The sequence below is a fragment of the Pimephales promelas genome, chromosome 10, assembly GCF_988280905.1.
Source record: "Pimephales promelas chromosome 10, fPimPro1.hap1.1, whole genome shotgun sequence".
Lineage (NCBI taxonomy): Eukaryota > Metazoa > Chordata > Actinopteri > Cypriniformes > Leuciscidae > Pimephales > Pimephales promelas.
In genome coordinates this window covers 15,884,183-15,907,269 of record NC_142778.1, presented here as the reverse complement: position 1 = coordinate 15,907,269, position 23,087 = coordinate 15,884,183, and the positions used below count along the sequence as shown (strand labels likewise).

Below are 23,087 nucleotides of genomic sequence, written 5' to 3'. Positions count from 1 at the left end.
TTACCCATAGCAAATACACCCCTCAAGGAAGAGTGTGTTTTCCAAATCACATGACCTGCTCCACATGATGTCATTTCCTCCTGAAGAGAAAACTAGCAAGACTACAAAGTATGTTCTCCCTCCACATTTTCAGTTATTTCACCTAAAGTAGTGCATGGGGCAAATGTGTACTTATCATATGTCAACAATGTTACTACAATGAATTCATAAATAACTTTGAATTTCAATTTTACTGAATTTTTCAATTTGTACTGTTGTACATATAATATTCAGAAGAACCTCTCCGTAAAATGCCATTTGGTGTCTGGTGCTAGGTCACCATTTTGATTTTATCCCTAAAAACAGCGAAAATGTCAACTAGGTTACCAGTCACCTATGTTACTCTGCAAAGGTAACTTAGTTGACCAAGAGTAACATAGTTGACATCCATGACATGTTCTTATAGTTTTCAGGAGTTCATTTAATATTCTAATTGTACAGTAACTACAATATACTTTGCAATAAATATTATAAAAGTAAACTTGTTTTCAGGCAAATGCCACGATTATCTGCAGCAGAAAAGCAGCGCCGTTACCGTGCACGGCGAGATGCTGATCCTGCAAAAAGGGAGGCATACTTGGCAAAAGGCCGGCAGAAATGGAGAGAAAAGAGGGAGCAAGGTGCATACTATAAGCCCATATCTGAACAGAGTGAGAGGGAAAAACGTGCAAAGAGAAAGGCCTGGAGAAGAGCCCAGGAACAGAGCAGATGCAGAAAGAAACAGGCTTCTGCTATTGTTACCCCACCACAGAGTCCTGACAGCGAGGAACAACCAGTTCCACGACCAGGAAGGTTAGAAGGTTATGTAGAAAGAACCTCAAACAGAACTATGTAGGCAGGCTATGTAGAAAGTACCTTAAACAGAACAATGTCTCATGAAAAAGTACTTGTTAGATTATAATGTTAGATTAAAATGCAAAATTACATGGTGGCATAGTGACAATTCGTTTCAAATGCTTTAAGTGACACTTGCAATGTTAAAAAAATAATTTAAAAATATCTTCATGTAATTTCAGACAGAGAATACAAGGAAAAAGGACTAGAAGAAGACGGTACCAGAAAATATACATTGAGAATCTCAAACTCAAGGAAAAGCTTAAAGCTCAAACAAAAACATCAGACAAATACCGTAAGCGCTATGAACGGCTACTGTGCAGTATTGACTCTCCTAGGAAAAGAACAAAAAGGATGTTCGGAACAAGTCCAGTCAGTAATGATGTGCGGAGAACTCTGGTCTATCATCATGCACTTGTGAAAAGCCTCAAACAAAAATTTAAATGTGCAACAAAAGAAAAGACCAGGAACCTAATCGCCAGAATCGTATCTGGAAAAATCTTGAAAAAATACAGGTTCCAGAAAATCATTCATGACACACTGGGTGTCTCAGCCAAACAATTCTGCAAGAATGTGAACACAAATGGGGACGGAATAGCCTGTTTTGCCAGGAAGAAATACATATCCACACACTCAAAACTGCAAGACCAGGTTGTTGCCTTTTACACCAGGGATGACGTAAGTCGTTCAACAGGAGGTAAAAAGCAGACCGTAACAAGGGGAAAAGTAAAAAAGCAGAAGCGGTTTATGACTGACTCCATGAAAAACCTCCATAGGAAATTCCTGCTGGAAAACGTCTCTAGCAAAATTTCCTATACACTCTTCTGCCGAATGCGCCCATACTGGGTAGTCCGTCCAAGCATTGCAGACAGAGATACATGTCTATGTAAGGTGCATGAAAACTTGGAATTTATCGTGGAGAAACTTCATGGACTTAAAATTCTGGAGAGAAAAGAGTTGGAATCTCTTGCTGAGGAAACTTGTTGTAATCCAACATTTAAGCCATGCATGTATGCGGAACTGCAAACTACAAGACCTCAAGATTCAGTCTGGCTATGATGGTCAAACCCAAGTTTCTTATGTGCAGTGGGCAACTGAAACTGTCCTCAGAGAGAAGAAAAGTGGTGACAGCAAAGAAAAGTTGCCTGTGAACATCACCGTGAAGAGGGAAATGGAGAGTTCTTTGGAGGACCTGATTGAGACTTTCCAGACCAAGCTCAAAAAGTTCAAAAGGCACTTGTTCAACATCAAGACCCAGTTTAACTACTACAGGGAATTGAAAAAGAACATGAAGAGTAATGAATGCCTCATACACATTGATTTCTCTGAAAACTACTCTTGCAAGTATCACAAAGAGATTCAAGGGAAGGGTGCCCCCGATGGGGTAGGAGGCCTTCTGAAGAGAACAGCTGACAGATTGGTGAGCCAAGGTGAAGACATTTCCACTGCTAAACATCTTTTCAATGCATTGGTTAACACCAATACAGCTGTCAAGATCTTCTACATTAAAGAGGCTACAGTGGAAAAGGCCATACAGAAGATGCCACAACGACTCCCCGCTGTACCATGCACTATGCGGATTCACCAGGTCATCACACAAGCACCAGGGAAACTGACATACCGTGATGTGAGCTGCCTGTGTTCAACAAAGCAGATCCTGCATTGTCAGTGTTACCAAGCTCAGGCCTTCGACTTCAAAGTCAACTCTGCTGTTCCTGCACCAAGAACAACCAGAACTTGAAGTACAGTGGGATAGAGATGACATTGTTGGTCAGTGGTGTGTCATCATATATGACGATGAGGTTTACCCTGGAACCATTGTTGAAGTGAGTGAGACACATGTTCATGTTAAGTGCATGCACAGAATGGGACACAATCGTTACTACTGGCCAATGCGAGAGGATGCACTCTGGTATCCATTTGAGGATGTGCTCAGGTTGATTCCTGCCCCACAGCACGTGACAGCACGTCATGTTGAAATAAAAAGAGATGTGTGGGAAGATATTGCCAAATCATATCTTCATGGCTAAGGACACACACACGCTAACAAACACGTGGCAAAAGCACACGGTCAAGCACACACACATATAAACACCAGACGTGTATAGTCCAGGTGCCAGTAAGTAAAAATCCTGCCATGTTTTTGGATCTGCCTCTACATCTAGAACAGGTGTTTTCACTAACAAGCTCATCTACCTGGTAGAGGAGCTGGTTTAGTGATGTTTGGAACAGCTGCTGGACAGGATTTTTACTTTCTGGTACCTGGACTATACACCTCTGATACACACACACGCACAGATAAAGACACACACACACACACACACAAACACACACACACACACACTCAAGGTCATTGAAAAAAAAAACCCATAATTGGCCATGTTCTTGGGTTAATAGTTGAGTGTGTTCTGTCTCCACTGGTTTCATGGGTGCCTGGAAGTTGTAGGGTAGCCTATGCCAATATTTAACTTGGGTTCTGATATATGTGTCACAGAACAGAAGGACACAGGCTGGTAAGTATGAACAGAGTTTATTGAATTAGGAGAATAATGGTAAGTAGCGTGGAAGTTGGAGATGGATATAAACAGTCTGATGATGGTTCTCTTATCTGATTAGGAGCGGGATGCAGGTGGACAGACGGGAGCAGTGGAGACGGGACTGGAGCTGGAGACAGGAGCGGGCTGGAGACAGACGGAGACCAGGGACTGGAGCAGGCGGAGAGCTGACGGGCTGGAGTATCAAAGCAGGTGAGTAGCAACAGGAACGAGGCGTAGCGATAGGGAGTCTGTAGTCGTGGTAAAGACGAGACCAGACAGTGAGTGACTGAATGAGGTGAGTATATATGGAGTGACTGATAGTCTGGATAAGTGATGGCAGGTGATGAGGGCAGGTGATGATGATTAGTAGTCGGGGGAACCGGAACGAGTAGGCGGGGTGACGGTATCTGGTGCTGACGCCGATGGATCCGTGACAATATGAATGTTTTTGAGATACATTTTGTTTGCACTATTAAAATTTTGATCCAATGCAGCACACTTATTCTGTTAACCAACTGAATAAAACAATATTTGGTTACTGTTACTATTATTTTATTTGTATTATTTTGCACATTTTACATGGTGGAATTTTTGTGTAAGTGAAGTTTTTGATACTTTTGTTGTTGTTTTCTATAGGATCTATAGGATGTGCTTGTTAATAAAGTTGTGATTGATCCTTGTAAACTGATGTGCGTCTGTATTTCTCCTTTATGTCATGAAATATTCAACAGGTCTTGATTAAATGCAATAAAAGATTAGCTACACTATAATAATTTATATAGTTTAGGAATGTTTTTGTTAAATACATCATCCTACTTTGTCATGTCCAGTCAACTATGTTACTTTTGTCAACTATGATACTGGGCTGTCAATTAAGTTACCATTATGTTTTTTAAAAAATATATGTATTTCAATGGTTCCCTAATCTCCTAGTAAATATTTAGAAACTGAGTAGCTGTCAAATATATACCTCAGCATAATTTCATCAAGAAAATTATCATGAATCAAGCAGTTTGGAAACAAAATATACAGACCGGTTACTTCAGTACTCGAAATTTGGGGTTTCAATTGAACAAAATGTGTATTTTCTTAATTAACTGGGTATTTTAATTGAAAATGTAGGTAAATAGACACATATTCTTCCAAGAGTAATGATTTTTTCAAATGTCTGCCATTTACTTAAAGTTAAAACTTACAGGTTTTGTCCGTAACATAGTTGACGAAAAAAATGAGTAAACTTCTTGTTTTTAAAACTAAATATCTGAAATCAATTATGCCTGAGCTTGGCAATGACTAAAAACAAAATATTTCAGGGATGGTTTATCAGGGAAGATAATAATATTTTGTAAATAAATATATTTTTTCCCAGAATTATTCAAACTCAAAATCTCCCACAATTATATATTGACCCAATACTTTTATTTAAACAGTGTAGGGACTTTGCCAATTTGCCATGTACAGTCCTCCGAAATGGACACACACACACAAGCCCTTCCCTTCCCCCACACATCGGGATGTGTGGAATGTCTCTGAACAAAGAGAAGGACTTTTGGTGTTTAAAGACAGTCAACAAAATGTTTTCAATGGTTTTTATGTATATGTGTCTTCCCCATGTCACAGTGAAATAACTTTGTTTGGTCACAGTGTAAATAGAAATTAGAAATACCTTCTAATTGCATTTTAAACATAAGTGTATATTCCTTTGATATAACATAATGTTCCTTGATATCTCTAGAATGCTTATTGAATGAAACACTCGAATATGCATTGAGATGTAAAGTAAAGGGTATTTTTTATTTGTTTTACTGCCAATGAAGATCAAAATTGTTTTACTATAAAACCCTCATTGAACACACCCCCTTCCACGAGAAGCGCGCACTGAGGAACAAAGGACAAAAAACCAAGAGTTCCCGCGAGCAACGTCCATTTCCCCGATTGGCTCAAGCCAACAGGAAGGGGATGAATTTCGCCAAGGAAATAAAAGGAGCGCGCCGGCTCCGCCTTTGGCTTCTTCTTCTGACCTCCTCAGAGAAACATGTAATACTCTCGAGATCTCCTCACGGAGATCTGATCTGACCATGGATTTTTTCTTTTGTTCGTCTAAAAGTTTCGTCTTTTCCTCAAATGGACTACCAAGTTCGTCTCCCAGGAAAGGAAGTGGACTTTGCCGAACTATTTCCTCGGGTAACGTCACCTCAAAGACTTAGCCTTTCAAACACTCGCGCTGAATGCCAACGAACGCCACGTGACTCCCCACGGAACAAAGGAGCCATGCACGCGCAAGCAAGTTGCTTGAAGCAACCGTCCATGCACGTGCCGGGAAGGGCCGCCGAAACTGATTGTTTTGCTCATAATATGGGTCAATAAAATGTGTCCAAGAAGCTGCGTGCTTTAACTAAACATACCTAGAAGGGTATTTGTTTATGGAGCGGGAAAACTAAATTCTTGTGGCCACAGAATTTGTTTTCACTACTCTATAAATTAATTGAGCTAATTAATTTTGCTTGTCTTGTAAAACGTGGTCTGTGTAATTGATTACAATTAATTTGTGGTTAATTGCAGAGACGTACATGTATGCATACAAGTAAAATTTAAATAAGCATCCCTAAATGGGATATTTATTAACATGTAAGACCGGTCTGATCTAAATCTGTATGAATAATTATTAATTATCAATTATTAATTACGATATGCAAATTCCCCCTTGATCAGACCCGCCTTGTGTCTTTACAATAGCTAATTAAGTAATCAATAAGTATAATGTTTGAGTTCAATTTCAAATGGAAAGTTTATGCTTGAGTTCAATTTCAAATGGAAAGTTTATGCAATACGTTTGTTTTGTGCAAGAATGCCCCAACCTTTTAATATTGGCATTAAATAATTACTTATTCACAGAGCACTGGAATGCTTAAATTGTATTTGGGTGGTTATTTATTACAATAAGAATTGTTAATTATGAAGCCTTTCCAACACCCTAGGTCGCTTTACAATATAGGTTAAGAAATAAAATAAAAAAATATAGCTGCAAGCAGCAATTACCGGGGCCAAGCACAATCAGACGACAAGACATGCCAACATGTGTCAGACCAACTGCAGCAAGGAGCAATTGAAGACATTTAAAGATGAATTTAGGCAAAATGGCTGAAAAATCACATACAATTAACTAAAAATGTGATTAAATGGATTATCACTTTAGACCAATAGGTGGCGTAGTTACAAAATCGATGTGATGTGGTCAGAGTTTGGTGACGATGAAAAAACCTTCAGACCAGTCGCATTAAAATACGCAGACTTATTCAAAAGTTATAAGCATTATTAGAAATGTTGTTATAACTTTGACCAAAAGGTGGCACTGTCTTGAAATCTTTTTTGTACCTTCAGGGGATGGTGCTGATGGCACAAACTGAAGTTCCGTAATGTTACACCAATGCATTTGTAAAGTATAGCAAGTTATGTTCTGTTATAGCGCCACCAAGAGGCTCAGTCACACAATTTTTTTTTACGTGTCCTCAGAGTGAGCCCATTCATCTGGAAATATCTCAATTCGTTCTGGAGTTATAGACATTTATGTGAAAAAACACATAAAAAATGACTTACACGTGACTTTGATTGAGTTTTACTACCCCTTACTATACTATACTACCCTTCAATATTTTTTTGACTTATTTTTTTTTACTTACTTATTTTACTATACTACCCCTTCAATATTTTTGCATTGGGCATTAGTGATTAGCCAGCGACCTATGTTTCCAATTTTCTGACGGTGATTTCGTCTCGATCGGAAAAGCTGTTTCGAAGAAATCGCCAAATGTTTTTTTTCGCGCTAAATCGCAATGCTATACAAAGCGTAAGACAAAATCCAGCATATGTGGTATCGTTGGACTCGGCAAGGATTCAGGAACTCAAGGAGATGACTCCCGTGAAAATAAGTCAACCACAGCCAGAGTTATAAGCATTTAAAAAATTTTATTTTACCACTAGGTGGAGCTGTTTCGAAACTTCTCAGGCTCCTTCAGAGCATTGTACTGATGACCCATACCGAGTTCATGCGTTCAAAAATATACAGCATTTTAGCACATAATTCAAAATGGCCGAACTCAAGGAGATGACTCCCGTGAAAATTAGTCAACCACAGCCACAGTTATAAGCATTTGAAAATTTTATTTTACCTCTAGGTGGCACTGTTTTGAAACTTCTCAGGCTCTTTCAGAGCATTGTACTGATGACCCATACCGAGTTTCGTAACAATTCGTTCATGCGTTCAAAAAATACAGCATTTTAGCACATAATTCAAAATGGCCAACAGCCAAAATGGCCGGTCTGGGAAAATTGGATATCGGTCGACTCGGCATGACGCCATGAACAAGACCATGTTTGTGATTTTTGGATAAACTGTTCAGAAGTTATGAGCAAAAATAGTCATTTTACATGTCTCATGACCCTTAGGTGGCGCTGTTTGGCATGGAACCTCAAAACATGATTCTGTACCAATTTTTGTTTCAATTGATCAAACTTTGGCCGAGATACAGCCTCTTAGCCAATTTTAGGTGGACCTCGTTAAGTTTGCGACACCATACTTTTATGTGGCTCAGTCTGAAGATCATTTTAGTGCATGTTGTAATTATAAATTGGACAAAATTTGAAGGATTAGCGAAAAAACTGAGAACTGTACATTTCAAAATGGCCACTACTGTAATGGGCGGGGTCTTAATGTACAGTATTGGTTGTGATCAGCATGATGAGAGGAATCAGGTGTACTTAGTTTCATGTCTCTAGAGCAAAGGGTTCAAAAGTTATAACCATTTCAATGTTGAATTTTTGAACTGGTGGTGGCGCTATAGAGTTGGTCCTAGTGCCAAATTTCATCATTTTCCTACTTACGGTTCATAGGGCTGGCATAGACTTCCATTTACGTAATAATAATAAGAAGAAAACCAACAGATAAAATAGGTGCCTCAGCACCTTTGGTGCTTGGCCCCTAAAAAACCTCAACATCAAAGATGGCAGAAAGTGGTGTGTGGGCGTGATGAGGTGGTGTGTGGGCGTGATGACGTATTGACGTAGTGTGTGTGTGCGCGTTGGGTGCTAATTCAACATGGCAGCGAGCCGCTGCTAGAAAAAGACAACAAACTTTGTATTTTTTTTCCCCATCTCTCGTTTTTTTCCGCTACAACATCACCCGCTTTAACCCTAACTTAAAACCTGGATTGCAACTCGGACCTGGACCAACTGGAGGATTACATCGATCATCACTTCAACAGACTCTGCAACGTTACAATGGGCCGATCACGCAAAGCCAAAAAAAGGCATTTCGGACTCCCCCTTATCAACCGATTCACCGCCGTCACCATCATCACCATCATCCACTCCGATCAAAACAAACTGCTGTTCCGACACTCTTATCAATCAACGAACGATTATCTTTTTTTTTTTTTTTTTTTTTATTGTTTGCCCACAATAGAAAATAATTTACATTTACAGAATCACAACAAAGTTCTATTTGTATTACAAGGTGTACACAACATAAAAGACAGTAAAAATTGAAAAAAAATTCAAATAACTACCACACATAAACAAGGTGTCACAGAACAGAAGGGAACAGACAGGTGAGTTTGAACAGAGTTTATTGAGTTAGGATAACAATGGTAAGTAGCGTGGTAGTGAAGTTGGAGATGGATGTAAACAGTCTGATGATGGTTCTCTTATCTGAATAGGAGCGGGAGGTCGGAGAGCTGACGGGAGCAACGGAGAGAGGATCGGAGCTGGAGACAGGATCGGACTGGAAACAGACGGGGACCAAGGACGGGAACTGACGGCAGGCTAACGGGCTGGAGAATCAATGCAGGTAAGTAGTAGCAGGACCGTTGAATAGCGATAGGGAGTCTGTAGTCGAGGTAAAGACGAGACCAGACAGTGAGTGACTGAATGAGGTGAGTATATATGGAGTGGATGATAGTCCGGATAAGTGATGGCAGGTGGCGACGGCAGGTGGTGATGATTAGTAGTCAGGGGAACCGGAACGAGTAGGTGGAGTGAGGGTATCTGGTGCTGACGCCGATGGATCCGTGACACAAGGTCACATTGACTTAGCATCCTTTAGATTGGAAGTTAAGGGAGTTCCTTTATATAATCCCAAAGGGAGGACCATATGGACCAAAATCTGTCAGATTTTTTATGTTTATCGTAAGTGAGCTTTTCAAGTGGTAACCATGCAGCGATTTGTAATATCCACATTTTGAAGGATGGAGCCTGCGATGCAGACCAAAGTAACAAAATGCATTTTTTAGCAAAGTATACCAGTATCACAAATAGTGTTACTGCAACTTTTTTAAACAGAATATTCACATTGAGATTTAATAGATACAAAGCTGGGGTCATATCGAAATGTAGTCCAAGAAGGTCTTCCATTACACTATGTACTTTCTTCCAGTATGACAAAATTATGTCACAGTGCCAAAAACAATGCATGAATGTACCTTTATCCTTATTGCACTTGAAACACAAGCCTGTAGCGTTGGTAAACATCTTCTTAATACGCATCGGCGTAAGATATATTCTATTAAAGAATTTGAAATTGAGCTCATGGATCCCAAGACGAGCGCTTATCTAACCTGGACTCGAGACTTTCACTAATCGAAATACTGCACAAAGAATTCCAAAACCTCCGCCATAGCCTGGAATACAGTCAACAGCAAGTCGATTCACTCACAGAAGAAAATAAATCACTGAAAAGCTCTGTGGACACACTCACTGCAAAACTTTCAACTGTAAACACTCAACTCACCTCCGTCATCGACGAGAACAAAGCCATGCAAGAAACCATCCTGGATATACAGTCATGCAGTATGAGAGACAATCTAATCTTCTCCGGCATTCCCGAATCATCCACCGTAGACCCCGAAAAATCCGTTAAAGACTTCCTGGTTAATCAGCTCAAACTTACACTGGAGACTGTAGAGCACATCACCTTCCACCGCGTTCACCGTTTAGGACAGAAACTCGTCAACTCCACCCGTTCCCGCCCCATCATCGCCAAATTTGAACATTTCAAGCAAAAAGTACTGGTTCAGCGACAAGGACGACAGCTCAAAGGGACTCACTATGGACTCAACGACCAATATCCACAAGAGATCATCCGCAGACGTAAGCTACTTTTCCCCATTCGCAAGACAATGATCAACCAAGGTAAAAAAGCAATCATCACAGTGGACAAATTATATATTGATGGAAAATTGTTTAGAGACAAAGACACTACTCCCTGGCTTTACTAATTATTGAAAATAGCAATGTAACATTTCCAATCCGTTTATACTCAATTTATACTCAATTCATAATCCTTATATTCTTTCATTATACCACTTGAACCACGCACACACATTGTATTCTAAATGCACTTAAATAACCTTGCTCACTGTTTATATGTTCTGTTGTTGGTTATAGGTATCTATGTTTTCCCTGTTTTATTTGTCATGTGTTGTTATAAATTTACACACACACACGCACACACACACTCAACCACATTCACATCCACACACACACAGATTTATACTCACACAAGGTAACGATGAAATGTACATTATAGGTCCATGCAATTGAAATTCATAACTTGGAATATTCGTGGAGTTGGTTCACTAACAAAAAAAAAAAGTTTTAAATTACCTAAATAATACAGCAGATATATGTCTAATACAGGAAACACACCTCTCACAATATACACAAAATAGCTTAAAAACTACACATTTCAAACACTGTTTTTCCTCCAACTATAATTCAAAACAAAGAGGAGTATGCAACTTAAGAAACAAAAAAATACAGTTTAACCACCATACAACCATTTCAGATCCTGAAGGCCGTTTTATCATTATTAACATTTCAATCAATAATAATCCGATTACAATTGGCAACATCTATGGACCAAACTCTGATGATTCCTCCTTCTTTGCAAATTTCTTCTCTTCTCTTTCAAACATTTCCAACGGTCCAATAATTATAGGGGGAGACTATAATACTGTAATCAATCACTCGACAGGTCAAAACATACAGGAAAATCTTGGCAGTCCTCCAAAACAACAAAACAGTTCATGAGTGATTTTGGTCTTTGCGATGGTTGGAGGCTACAACACCCACTCGCCAGAGAATACACCTTTTATTCTAATGTTCACCAAACCTACTCCCGCATTGATTTCTTTCTAACCAGTAATTCAATCATACCAAATATTTTAGAAACCAAAATACATCTGATCATTATCAGTGACCACTCTCCGGTAACCCTCACGTGGAACCCATCTGCAATACCAAAGCACCCCACCAGATGGCGTTTTAATACATCACTCTTGAAAGATCCAGAATTTGACAGCTACTTCAAAAGAGAGTGGACATCCTTCCTTGAAATAAATGACTCTCCAAAGTCATCAGCATCACTGCTCTGGGAAACATGGAAAGTAGTTTTACGGGGGAAAATTATATCATATTCAGTATATAAAAAGAAAAAGGACAGAGAAAAAGAAGCCCAATTGGAAGAAAGAATAAAATAATGAGAAATTTTACATGCAAATAATCAATCAGAAAGCATCTATAAAGAAATTAGAGAAAACTAATTTTTGCTTAATGAAATATAAACAAAAGAAACCAATTTCTGATTCACAGGCTCCGTCAAGAAACTTTTCACTATAGCAATAAATCCGGAAAATATTTAACCAGTCAAATTAAAAGAAATAAAGAAAGAACAGCTATAACCTCTATCAGAAACTCGGCAGGGAAGCTAACCAATTCACCAGTTAAGATAAACAAGATATTTCAAGATTACTATACTAAATTATACTCATCCGATCTTGACCCAAACCAAGAAGACATAACCCAATTCCTCAATAACACCATTCTACCAAAACTCAACATGAAACAAATAAACACACTAGAATTACCAATCACAGAAAAAGAACTTAACTCTGCATTGAAAAGCATGCAAAATAATAAAGCACCAGGTCCGGATGGCTTCCCTGCTGAGTTCTACAAACATTTTTGGTCAACCTTATACCCACTATTTAGCAGAACAATAACAGAAATAAAACACAATGCAAAGTTCCCCTCCCACATGAATACAGCACTTATAACACTCATTCCTAAACCTAACAAAGACCACACCTTCACATCCAACTATCGTCCTATCTCACTTATAAATGTCGACATAAAATTATTAGCAAAGCATTAGCTCATAGAATTGAACAAATTATACCATATATAATCCATCCTGATCAGACTGGCTTCATAAAAGGTAGACATGCATCTAATAATACCCGCAGATTATACAATTTAATGCACTACTCATCAATACAACAGAAAGATACTCTCATTGCCACATTAGACGCCGAAAAAGCTTTTGATAGGGTCAACTGGAAATTTTTAATCACCACGTTACAAAAATTCGGCTTTGGAGAGTCATTTATTAACTGGATCAAGATTTTATACACATCACCATCGGCCACAGTCGCAACAAACGGACTAACATCACAAAGCTTCCCACTGCACAGGGGGACGAGGCAGGGATGTCCACTCTCTCCATCCCTATTCACGATTTTTATTGAACCTTTAGCAGCAGCTATCCGTCAAAACCCAGCAATCAAAGGTATTGTAACACCACAACAAACACATAAAATCTCACTTTATGCTGATGATATCCTACTATACAAGAACCCCTAGCATCTACTCAAGAAATAATTAAAACAATCCAGTACTTCTCAAAAATATCCGATTATGCAATAAACTGAAATAAATCTTCCATCCTCCCTTTACATAAAACCAAATGGGATGTGGCACCCCATCAATCACCAATACCTATTTGTCAAGATCACATCACTTACTTAGGCATTAAGATTTCCTCCAGACTGTCAGAGTTGGTAACACTCAACTTCACACCACTGCTAAAAAAAATAGAAGACGATTTGCTCAGGTGGCTCAACCTCCCAATCTCCATAATCGGCAGGATAGCAGCAATAAAAATGACGATTTTACCGAAAATGAATTACCTATTCTCAATGATTCCAACCCACCCCACACTCACCTGGTTTAAATCACTAGACTCCATTATAACTCGATTCTACTGGAAAAATAAAACGGCAAGGATAAAACTCACTACACTACAAAAAAGTAAGGTTCAAGGAGGACTAGAAGCACCAAATTTCCAATATTACTCAATGGCTAACCAACTGCAATACATATACAAATGGATTCACCCCACCCAATCTGATATTATATGGCTAGATATAGAACAATCACTATGCAAAGAATTAAATATAGCTGACATACCGTTCCTCACCAAATCAATCAAACAACACACATGTTTTAATGCGGTAACTATAGCCACCACTCTGACAGCCTGGTGGAAATTTCACCAAATCACAAATTCTACACTAGCTCCATCTAACCTCACCCCACTATGGAACAACCGTGACTTTATAAGCAATAAAAAAACATTGAATTTTCACAGTATCACCCACATTAAGCATATTTTCAAATCCAACACATTTAAACCATTTCCACAACTGGCCCAGGAGTATGGCATCGGGAACAACGAATTTTTAAAATACCTACAAATCAAATCTTCTGTCCTGACAAAAATAAACATCAGAGATATAAATTTATAACTTCCACCGGTAATATCAGACTTGGTCAACATTTCCTCTCCAAAGAAACTTCTCTCTAAAATATGCAAAATGATCTCAAACCAACTTCAGACCATATACTTACCAACAATAAAATGGGAAAGCGATCTTTCAATAGCCCCTGATGCCAATTTCTGGACCCAAATCTGTAAAAATATCTATCTCATGTCCAAAAATGCGAATCTTCAGTTAATACAATACAAAATACTTCACAGAACACATTACATGGGCAACAGATTAGCTAAAATGGGTTTCACATCAGAAGTTTGCACACATTGCAATCAAAATTCTATAGATACATACATCCATGCAACCTGGCACTGCACTCCAATCAAACACTTTTGGGAAGAGGTCACACAATCACTATCCACTATAGCTGGCTGCCACATCCCACTGTCGCCTTCCCTTTGCTTGCTGGGGGACCTCACAATAATCACTGATAAAACTATAAACTCTAAAATACTCATAGCTCTAACCATCGCCAAGAAAACTATCCTCATGAACTGGAAAACCAGAAATAAATTACACATTAACATTTGGAAAAATCTTATAACAGACTTCATTGCAATGGAATTCGCATCTCCCCTTCATAATTACATCTGAAACTGACCTCTACCGTCCAACACTTTCTGACCTCTTACAGTTATGAATCCTTTCTCTGTTCTTAACTCCGACTCCCCCCACCTTCTTAATCAACCCACGAATATTCATTTTAGTTGTTTGAACTTGTTTCTGTCATCATTGTTATTACTATCTTTACTGTCACTGCTATGATTACTATTTTCACTTTTATTTATTTATTTTTTGTTGTTGTTTCATTGTTGTAATTGCTGTTGTCGTGGTCTTTTGCTTTCACCGTTGTGATCACCACTGCCATCATCATTGTCATTTATTATTATTATTATTATTATTATCATCAATATTGCCATTGTCAATGCTGTAGAATTAGAATGCAGAACTAGAATTAAGTGTCATTATCATCACTATTGCAATAACTTCCCCCTTATCTCTTCATGGGTTTTTAATGCACCACAACATAGAATAGGGGGGGAAAAAAAAAGAAAGAAAGAAAGAAATAAGTATATATGGAAAAACCCCACAAACACCAAGGCAGGCAAGACAGGCGAGAAGTGGTTTCAACGGGACAGCATCCCTGGACCAATTTAAAGGAACACTCTGACTTTTTGGGACTTTAGCCTATTCACCATATCCCCCAGAGTTAGATAAGTCCATACATACCTTTTTCATCTCTGTGCGTGCTATAAGTCTGTTTGACGCACCCACTGCTAGCCTAGCTTAGCACAAAGACTGGATGTGAATGGTTGCAGCTTTCATACTAATCCAAATGAGTGACAAAATAACGCAAATGTTTTCTTATTTACATGTTGTGGTTTGTATAGTCACAGACTGTACAAATATCAAGGCCATATGAGACACAGACATCTTTTAATCGTATAAATACTATATTTTCTGAAGGCAAAGCACTGATACATGGGCAGAGTGATAACCATCACCTGAGACGCACCGTGACGAGGAGCAGAGAGTTCGCTCAGTGTTGGAATAAAGAGTCAGCAATTACTAACGTTAGAAAAGCATAGTTTATCATGGGTGTTTGCTTTATTGTATGAGCTGTGACAATAAACAGGGGAGACCAGGTACCATGTTTCATTGAATTCCAACCAAAAATGCATCCAGATTTATAAATATCACAGAACATGAATAAACAATTATTATTACAGGAATCACTATATTTTAAATGTAATTATTAGCTGAACCAAATGTATTCAGCAGCATATACAGTATAATTGCATTACTATATGTTAGAATAAGGGGAAAGTAATAGCACAAATTGTTTTTGCACAATGAACTCACAGCCTATCGTACCCTTTTGCACGCTCAAGTTTGTTATTTCCATGGTTATTTCAAATTTAGGCTAGGCGCGCCGCGCGCAGGGTGCAATTTCAACGCGCTCGTTTTTTTCCAAGCGCGTCCGCGCCGCATCAAGATAAAAAACATATTCATACCCTAATCATATAATAAGTGTCACTAACGTTACATTAGATCTGGCTAATGGCACTGTTACAGTAGGTCCTCTAAAAACATAACACTTACCTCAGCCGCAGGTGATCCACTTGTCCTGTCTGTGCTATCGATGGGATGGCCGTATCCTTCAGCACATTTTCAAAAATTCCATTTTTTTCAAAATAATCGTCCTCATTGAAATGTAACGAGCAAACATAATGTCCCTTGATAATCTATTTAGGTGTGTTTGGATAAATATCCCGAGTAAGTAAATTAGCCATTTCTTCATCCAGTCAGCGTTTTTAGTTGGAATTCTGTGAAACATGGTATTACCTCCCCTGTTTACTGTCGCAGCTATTTACAATAGAGCGAAAACCCATGACTGTAAACTACGCTTTTACTATTTATAAATTGCTGACTCTGTTACCCAAACTCTAAGCGAACTCTCCGCTCCTCACCACGGCGTGTCTCAGGTGATGCGGTTATCACTCCGCCAAAGTAGCAGTGCTTCGCCTTCAGAGAATAGTTTCCAGGTTTTATACGGTTAAAAGATGTCTGTGTCTCATATGGCCTTGATATTTGTACACTCTGTGACTATACAAATCACAACATGTAAATAGGAAAACAATTGCGTTATTTTGTCACTCATTTGGATTAGTATGAAAGTGCAACCATTCACATCCAGTCTTTGTGCTAAGCTAGGCTAGCGGTGGGTGCGTCAAACAGACTTATAGCACGCACGGAGATGAAAAAGGTATGTATGGACTTATCTAACTCTGGGGGATATGGTGAATAGGCTAAAGTCCCAAAAAGTCGGAGTGTTCCTTTAAGACACTCTCGCACTGTACCAAAGAGTATAGAAGAACAAGAGGCGAAAATCTGATGCTTTTTTGGTAACAGCCACTAGATGGCGCGTCGGTAGCGCGGCAGCCATATCGGGGTGAAAATTCCAACTGGAGTTATTGGACAACAGCACAGATAACAGTTCCCTTTCGTAGTCACTTCGAGTTACGTCAGAAGTGACGGAGATTGGGGGATTTCGGATAGAAAGCCAATCCTCTTCGAGTATTTAAACACGAGCCAATGGCATGCAATGCCTTGGGGCTGCGGAAATTTGCATAGCGTACTCCGCCCTACTCCGTGAGTATAAAAGGAGGAAGTGAACGCAACCGCAGTATGTTTTCGCTTCGGAGCCAAGAGAACCTCTTCACTCCTAAAAGCTGATTCAAGACTCTTCGAGAACGAGCGTCCTCTTCAGTGTTGGTGTGACGGCGGTACCCAGCGAGATTCTGCATTGCCTGCGATCTGAGCAGTGGTCTGCCAGACTTTGCACTTCTCCCTGGTAGCCTCAGCGCTGAAAGAGTGAATTTCTCCTTTCTCATAAAAGTGAAAGTGAAAGAGCTGCACGCGGCACGTCTTTTTAAAGATGGTTCGCCCGTGCCCTTCTGGATGTGGTAGATTTCTGTCATCATCTGATGGTCACGAACGCTGCTTTGTATGCCTGGGCATTCAGCATGCAGCAGCAGCGTTCATGGATGACTCATGTTCCTTCTGTGGGAGCATGACCATCTCCACACTGAGGTCGAGGCTCAATGATCTCACTAGAGTGAGAGCCCCGGTCCCCCCTACTCGATCGGCTTCCTTCACGAAAGGGGGCCCGTTGACCCGGGGACCCGGCGATCTAACGGTGACGGTGTGGGATAAAGCCCCGACGATTCCTCGGGCCACACCTCCCGCCTCAGTGCGTGAGCCAGCGAGCGCTAGCTCGACTCGGTCGGTTGTCTCTTCGGCGGCACCGGCTGCTTCGAGCAGCGCTCCAGATGATGATGCGATGTCTATCACAGCATCACTAGGCGGGCTTGAGTCCTCGGGAGAGGAAGATCCGGCTGCGTTGCCTCCTTCGGGAGTGCCAGCGTTGCCCGTGTCAGATCCCGAGCTGACGGCCATGCTGTCTCGAGCCGCTGGGAGTATCGGGCTAGAATGGAAACCTCCATCCTGCCCGGATCTCTCGCGGATGGATAATTGGTATCTGGACAAAGCTGCCGCCGCAAGGCCACGGCCAACTCCAATACCTTTTTTCCCCGAGCTGCATGCGGAGTTATCGCGCTCTTGGGGGGCTCCTTTGTCCACTCGAGAGCGCGATCTCTCCCCCGCCTTTCCCCCCCTCGACGGTGGGGCCGCCCGTGGGTACACTGGGATGCCCCCGGTGAAGCGCTCTGTTGCGATGCAGCTGTGTCCACAGAGCGCCTCCACCCGTGGTCCTCATAAGCACCCATCCAAAGCCTGTGGGTTCTCGTCTGCTATGGCGGCGCGATCCTATAGAGCGGCGGGACAGGCGGCCTCCGCTTTGCATGCGATGAGCACTTTGCAGGTCTTCCAAGCGAAGATGCCCAGAGACATGCACGAGGGCGGGACTGACTCGACGGCATTTAAAGATTTGCGGTCCGCCACTGACCTTGCTCTCCGGGCAACGAAAGTGGCCGCTCGCGCCGTCGGTCAGGTGATGGCCACTTCGGTGGTTCAGGAGCGCCATCTCTGGCTCAACCTGGCAGATATGCGGAGCGCTGAGCGGACCCGTCTGCTCGACGCTCCGCTCTCCCAGGTTGGCCTTTTCGGCGGTGCGGTCGAGGACTTCGCCCAGCAGTTCTCCACCGCCCAGAAGCAGACGGAGGCCATTAAACACATCCTGCCCCGGCGACCAGCTGCTGCCTCCACCCAGTCATCGGCGCAGGTGCCTCCCTCTGCTCGCCGCCGAGGACGCCCCCCTGCGGCTCCCCTCCCTCCCGCCCGGCCCCAGCAGCAGCCTTCAACCGGGCCCCGGCGTCGAGGAGGCCGCAGGCCGGCGTCACAGCCCCCTCAGGCCGCTCGCCCCGCTAAACGCCAGGCCAAGCGAAGATCCTGACACGGGCCGCTCAGTGACGATCTCGAGTCTTTCTCAGGAGGCGGTAGCAGGCCCCCTCCTTCCCCCGGTGGAGGGCCGGGGGAGAATCTTTTGTTCTCAGCTCCCTGCTGCTCACCCACGGGTGGGCAGCACCCTGAACTGGTTAAAGACAGACTTGACATCCTCACTGAGCTCACAGACTGGAGTGGGTGCGCTCGATGCCCCCGTGCGTCAGCCCACACACTCCTCTGTCTCTGAGGGCGCGGAAGGGTGCGTGTGTCGTCCCCGGGCTACACCAATCCCTTCCCCCTCTGTCGCCAGACCCCCGGCAGAACAGACCCCCGTGGAACGCTCCGCTTTCCCTGGTCCCTTCTGTCGGGGAGCGGGCTTCGACGCATCCGAGCGGGGTAACTCCTGCACGCGTGCCAGTCGACCCGCATCGTTGCCCCTCCGGGGGGACGTCTGTGGTTCGCATGACCCCATTGGCTCATTTCCTGGAAGCCTGGCTAGCGCTTCCCGGGGTATCCCGCTGGGTCATCAGAACGATCAGATTCGGCTACGCGATTCAGTTCGCACGGTCTCCTCCCCGCTTCACGGGAGTTCGCTCCACGATGGTCGGTGGCAATGCCCCAGTCTTGAGAGCGGAGATTGCGACCCTGCTGGCGAAGGGTGCAATCGAGACGGTCCCTCCAGCCGAGGTGAGGTCCGGGGTTTACAGCCCCTACTTCATTGTCCCCAAAAAGACCGGTGGGTTACGACCGATCCTGGACCTGCGCATTTTGAACCGTTCTCTCCATCGACTACCGTTCAAAATGCTCACGGCCAAACGCATTTTCGAATGTTTTTTCGGTATCAGGATTGGTTTGCAGCGATCGACCTGAAGGACGCGTACTTCCATGTCTCCATTCTCCCTCGACACAGACCGTTTCTTCGGTTTGCCTTCGAGGGCCAGGCATACCAGTACGCCGTTCTCCCATTCGGGTTAGCTCTGTCCCCTCGCGTCTTCACGAAGATCGTCGAGGCAGCCCTTGTTCCCCTTCGCGAACACGGGGTTCGCATCCTGAATTATCTCGACGACTGGCTGATACTAGCACACTCTCGAGCTCAGGTTTGCGAACACAGAGACCTGGTGCTCCGGCACCGGTTCCTGGACGGGAGCCCAGCGCCTCATGCACATCAATTGCCTCGAGCTGTTGGCAGTACGGCTCGCCCTGCACCGCTTCCGAGCGTTGCTCAAGGGCCAGCATGTGCTTGTCCGCTCAGACAACACTACGGCAGTAGCGTACATCAACCACCAGGGGGGTCTACGCTCGCGCCAGTTGTCGCAGCTCGCCCGCCACCTCTTGATATGGAGTCAGAAGCACCTGAGGTCCCTTCGTGCAGTTTACATTCCTGGAGACCGGAACTGGGCAGCCGACGAGCTGTCCCGGGCCCGTCCCATCTCCGGCGAGTGGCGACTCCATCCCCAGTCGGTCCAGCTGATTTGGGACCAGTTCGGGGAGGCACAGGTAGACCTGTTCGCCTCTCGGGACTCGTCCCACTGCGCCCAGTTTTATTCTCTGACCCGCGGCACTCTCGGCTCGGATGCGCTGGCGCACAGCTGGCCACGGGGCCTATGCAAGTATGCGTTTCCCCCAGTGAGCCTCCTTGCACGGGTGTTGTGCAAGATCAAGGAGGACGAGGAGCAGGTCTTGCTGGTAGCCCCCTATTGGCCCACCAAGACGTGGTTCTCCGAACTCATGCTCCTCGCGACAGCACCTCCTTGGCCTATTCCTCTGAGACCGGACCTACTCTCTCAGAGACGGGGCACTCTGTGGCACCCTCGTCCCGATCTTTGGAGGCTGCACGTGTGGCTCCTGGACGGGATGAGGCAGGTTTGCACTTCCGCAAGAGCGTCGTCCACTAGACACCTTTATGCGTTGAAGTGGAACCTCTTCGTCAATTGGTGTTCTTCTCGCGGAGAAGACCCCCGGAGATGTTCGATCAGTGTCGTGCTTTCCTTCCTGCAAGAAGGGTTGGAGCGCAGGCTGTCGCCCTCCACCCTTAAGGTTTACGTCGCGGCCATTGCCGCTTCTCATGAAGCAGTGGAAGGTAAGTCCTTAGGGAAGCACGACCTGGTCATCAGGTTCCTGAGGGGAGCGAGGAGGCTGCATCCGCCTCGTCCTCCCCTCGTACCCTCTTGGGACCTCTCGGTAGTTTTAAGTGCTCTGCAGAGGCATCCCTTTGAGCCTTTGCAATCGGTAGAGTTAAAGTTTCTGTCCATGAAGACAGCACTCCTGGTTGCATTGGCCTCCATCAAGAGGGTGGGGGACCTGCACGCATTCTCCGTTGACGAAGCGTGCCTGGAGTTCGGGCCGGCTTACTCTCACGTGATCCTGAGACCCCGGCCTGGATATGTGCCCAAGGTTCCCACCACTCCCTTCCGGGACCAGGTGGTGAACCTGCAAGCGCTGCCCCCGGAGGAGGCAGACCCAGCCTTGGCACTGCTCTGTCCGGTACGTGCTCTCCGCACCTATGTCGACAGAACGCAGTGTTTCAGGACCTCAGACCAGCTCTTTGTCTGTCATGGAGGGAGCCAGAAGGGAAGGGCTCTCTCAAAGCAACGGCTGTCCCACTGGATTGTGGATGCCATTGCTTTGTCTTACCAGCAGCAAGGCCTTCCGTGCCCCCTTGGTGTGACGGCCCATTCCACTCGGAGTGTGGCCTCCTCTTGGGCTTTAGCGCACGGCGCCTCGCTAACAGACATTTGCAGAGCTGCAGGCTGGGCGACACCCAACACCTTCGCCAGATTCTATAATCTGCGAATTGAGCCGGTATCCTCTCACATTCTCGTTTCGGCCAGTTCTGGATCCGCTCAGGTGTCTTCGCTTGCTCGCCACTCCACTCCCCGGACTGGATAAGTGCGATATTTCCTCAGTTCTTCCATTGAAGTCTTGAGTCCTCCAGCACCGACGATGCGGGCACCACTGCTGTGGCTCTGGATGCTGGCTAGGTGCCTCCATGCGTACGGTTCCCCCATGGTAACCGTCTCATGTGTATTATCCACTGTAAGCCTCTTGGAGCATGTGTCTTCCCTTGGCAAGCCATCTGCCACCCCTGGAGCTGAAATTAGTAGCCACCTGCGGTTGGTGCTCCAGTGATTCCGAATGTGATCCTATGTGGCCATATGTGTATTCGTAAGTCCTCCCTTCGGTAGGCAGCTGGTAGCATGTCCCCTTCGGGATATGTTTCCCAGTGTACCTTGGTAATCCTGTGTCAAAGTCGGATCCCCAAAAAAAAAAAAAAAAAGAGGTAAGGCTCGGGGGTTCAGTCTTTCGCAGGGCACTGGAAGACAGCTTGAAGTGGCGTGATGGCACAGACCCCCAATCTCCGTCACTTCTGACGTAACTCGAAGTGACTACGAAAGGGAACGTCTCGGTTACGTATGTAACCCTCGTTCCCTGAGTAGGGAACGGAGACGTTACGTCTCCCTGCCACTTCTGCTGTATCGCTGGGTAGATGCCGAGTTCAGTCTTGGCTCCTCAGCGAAGACATACTGCGGTTGCGTTCACTTCCTCCTTTTATACTCACGGAGTAGGGCGGAGTACGCTATGCAAATTTCCGCAGCCCCAAGGCATTGCATGCCATTGGCTCGTGTTTAAATACTCGAAGAGGATTGGCTTTCTATGCGAAATCCCCCAATCTCCGTCACTTCTGACGTAACGTCTCCGTTCCCTACTCAGGGAACGAGGGTTACATACGTAACCGAGACGTTTTTTGAGGTAGTTTTTTCTTGCATTAGTGAGTATTTCCATTGTATGCAACTTTACACTTTTACTACTATTATTAGTTACCAACTCCACTAGGCCTGAAATATATTTTGGACGTTTTAATCCCCTGGATCATGCTACAAACATAATGATCATGGTGGTAGTGGGGAGTGGGATGGTGATGGTGATGGTAATGACGATGGTAATAAAAATAAATAATAAATGGTTACTTTGTTTACACATACACATACACATACCCACACTCACACCCACTCACATACACACTTAGATCAAACACTCAAATCACTCTTGTCACTACTGGAATTATGGATTTACAAGATTACTCACTACTGCACTATGTTTGTAG

At 43.6% G+C, this 23,087-nt stretch overlaps 1 protein-coding gene across 1 annotated transcript; it reads left to right on the top strand.

The window, feature by feature from the left end:
- Nucleotides 1–535: 535 nt before the first annotated feature.
- Nucleotides 536–9,234, top strand: LOC148977351 (uncharacterized). The gene is made up of 7 exons (XM_089116600.1): nt 536–831; nt 1,056–1,245; nt 1,961–2,584; nt 2,622–2,841; nt 3,368–3,386; nt 3,490–3,620; nt 9,125–9,234. The coding sequence occupies exons 1-7, from the start codon at nt 536–538 to the stop codon at nt 9,232–9,234; spliced, it is 1,590 nt and encodes a 529-aa protein (XP_088972726.1).
- Nucleotides 9,235–23,087: the final 13,853 nt, after the last annotated feature.

What these genes read in the sequence shown, in the direction of transcription:
- LOC148977351 (XM_089116600.1), top strand. Translation starts at nt 536, where the DNA reads ATGCCACGATTATCTGCAGCAGAAAAGCAGCGCCGTTACCGTGCACGG. An exon ending in CCAGTTCCACGACCAGGAAG is followed by an intron (nt 832 to 1,055) that starts GTTAGAAGGTTA and finishes ATGTAATTTCAG; the next exon opens with ACAGAGAATACAAGGAAAAA. An exon ending in GGATGTTCGGAACAAGTCCA is followed by an intron (nt 1,246 to 1,960) that starts GTCAGTAATGAT and finishes TCTTATGTGCAG; the next exon opens with TGGGCAACTGAAACTGTCCT.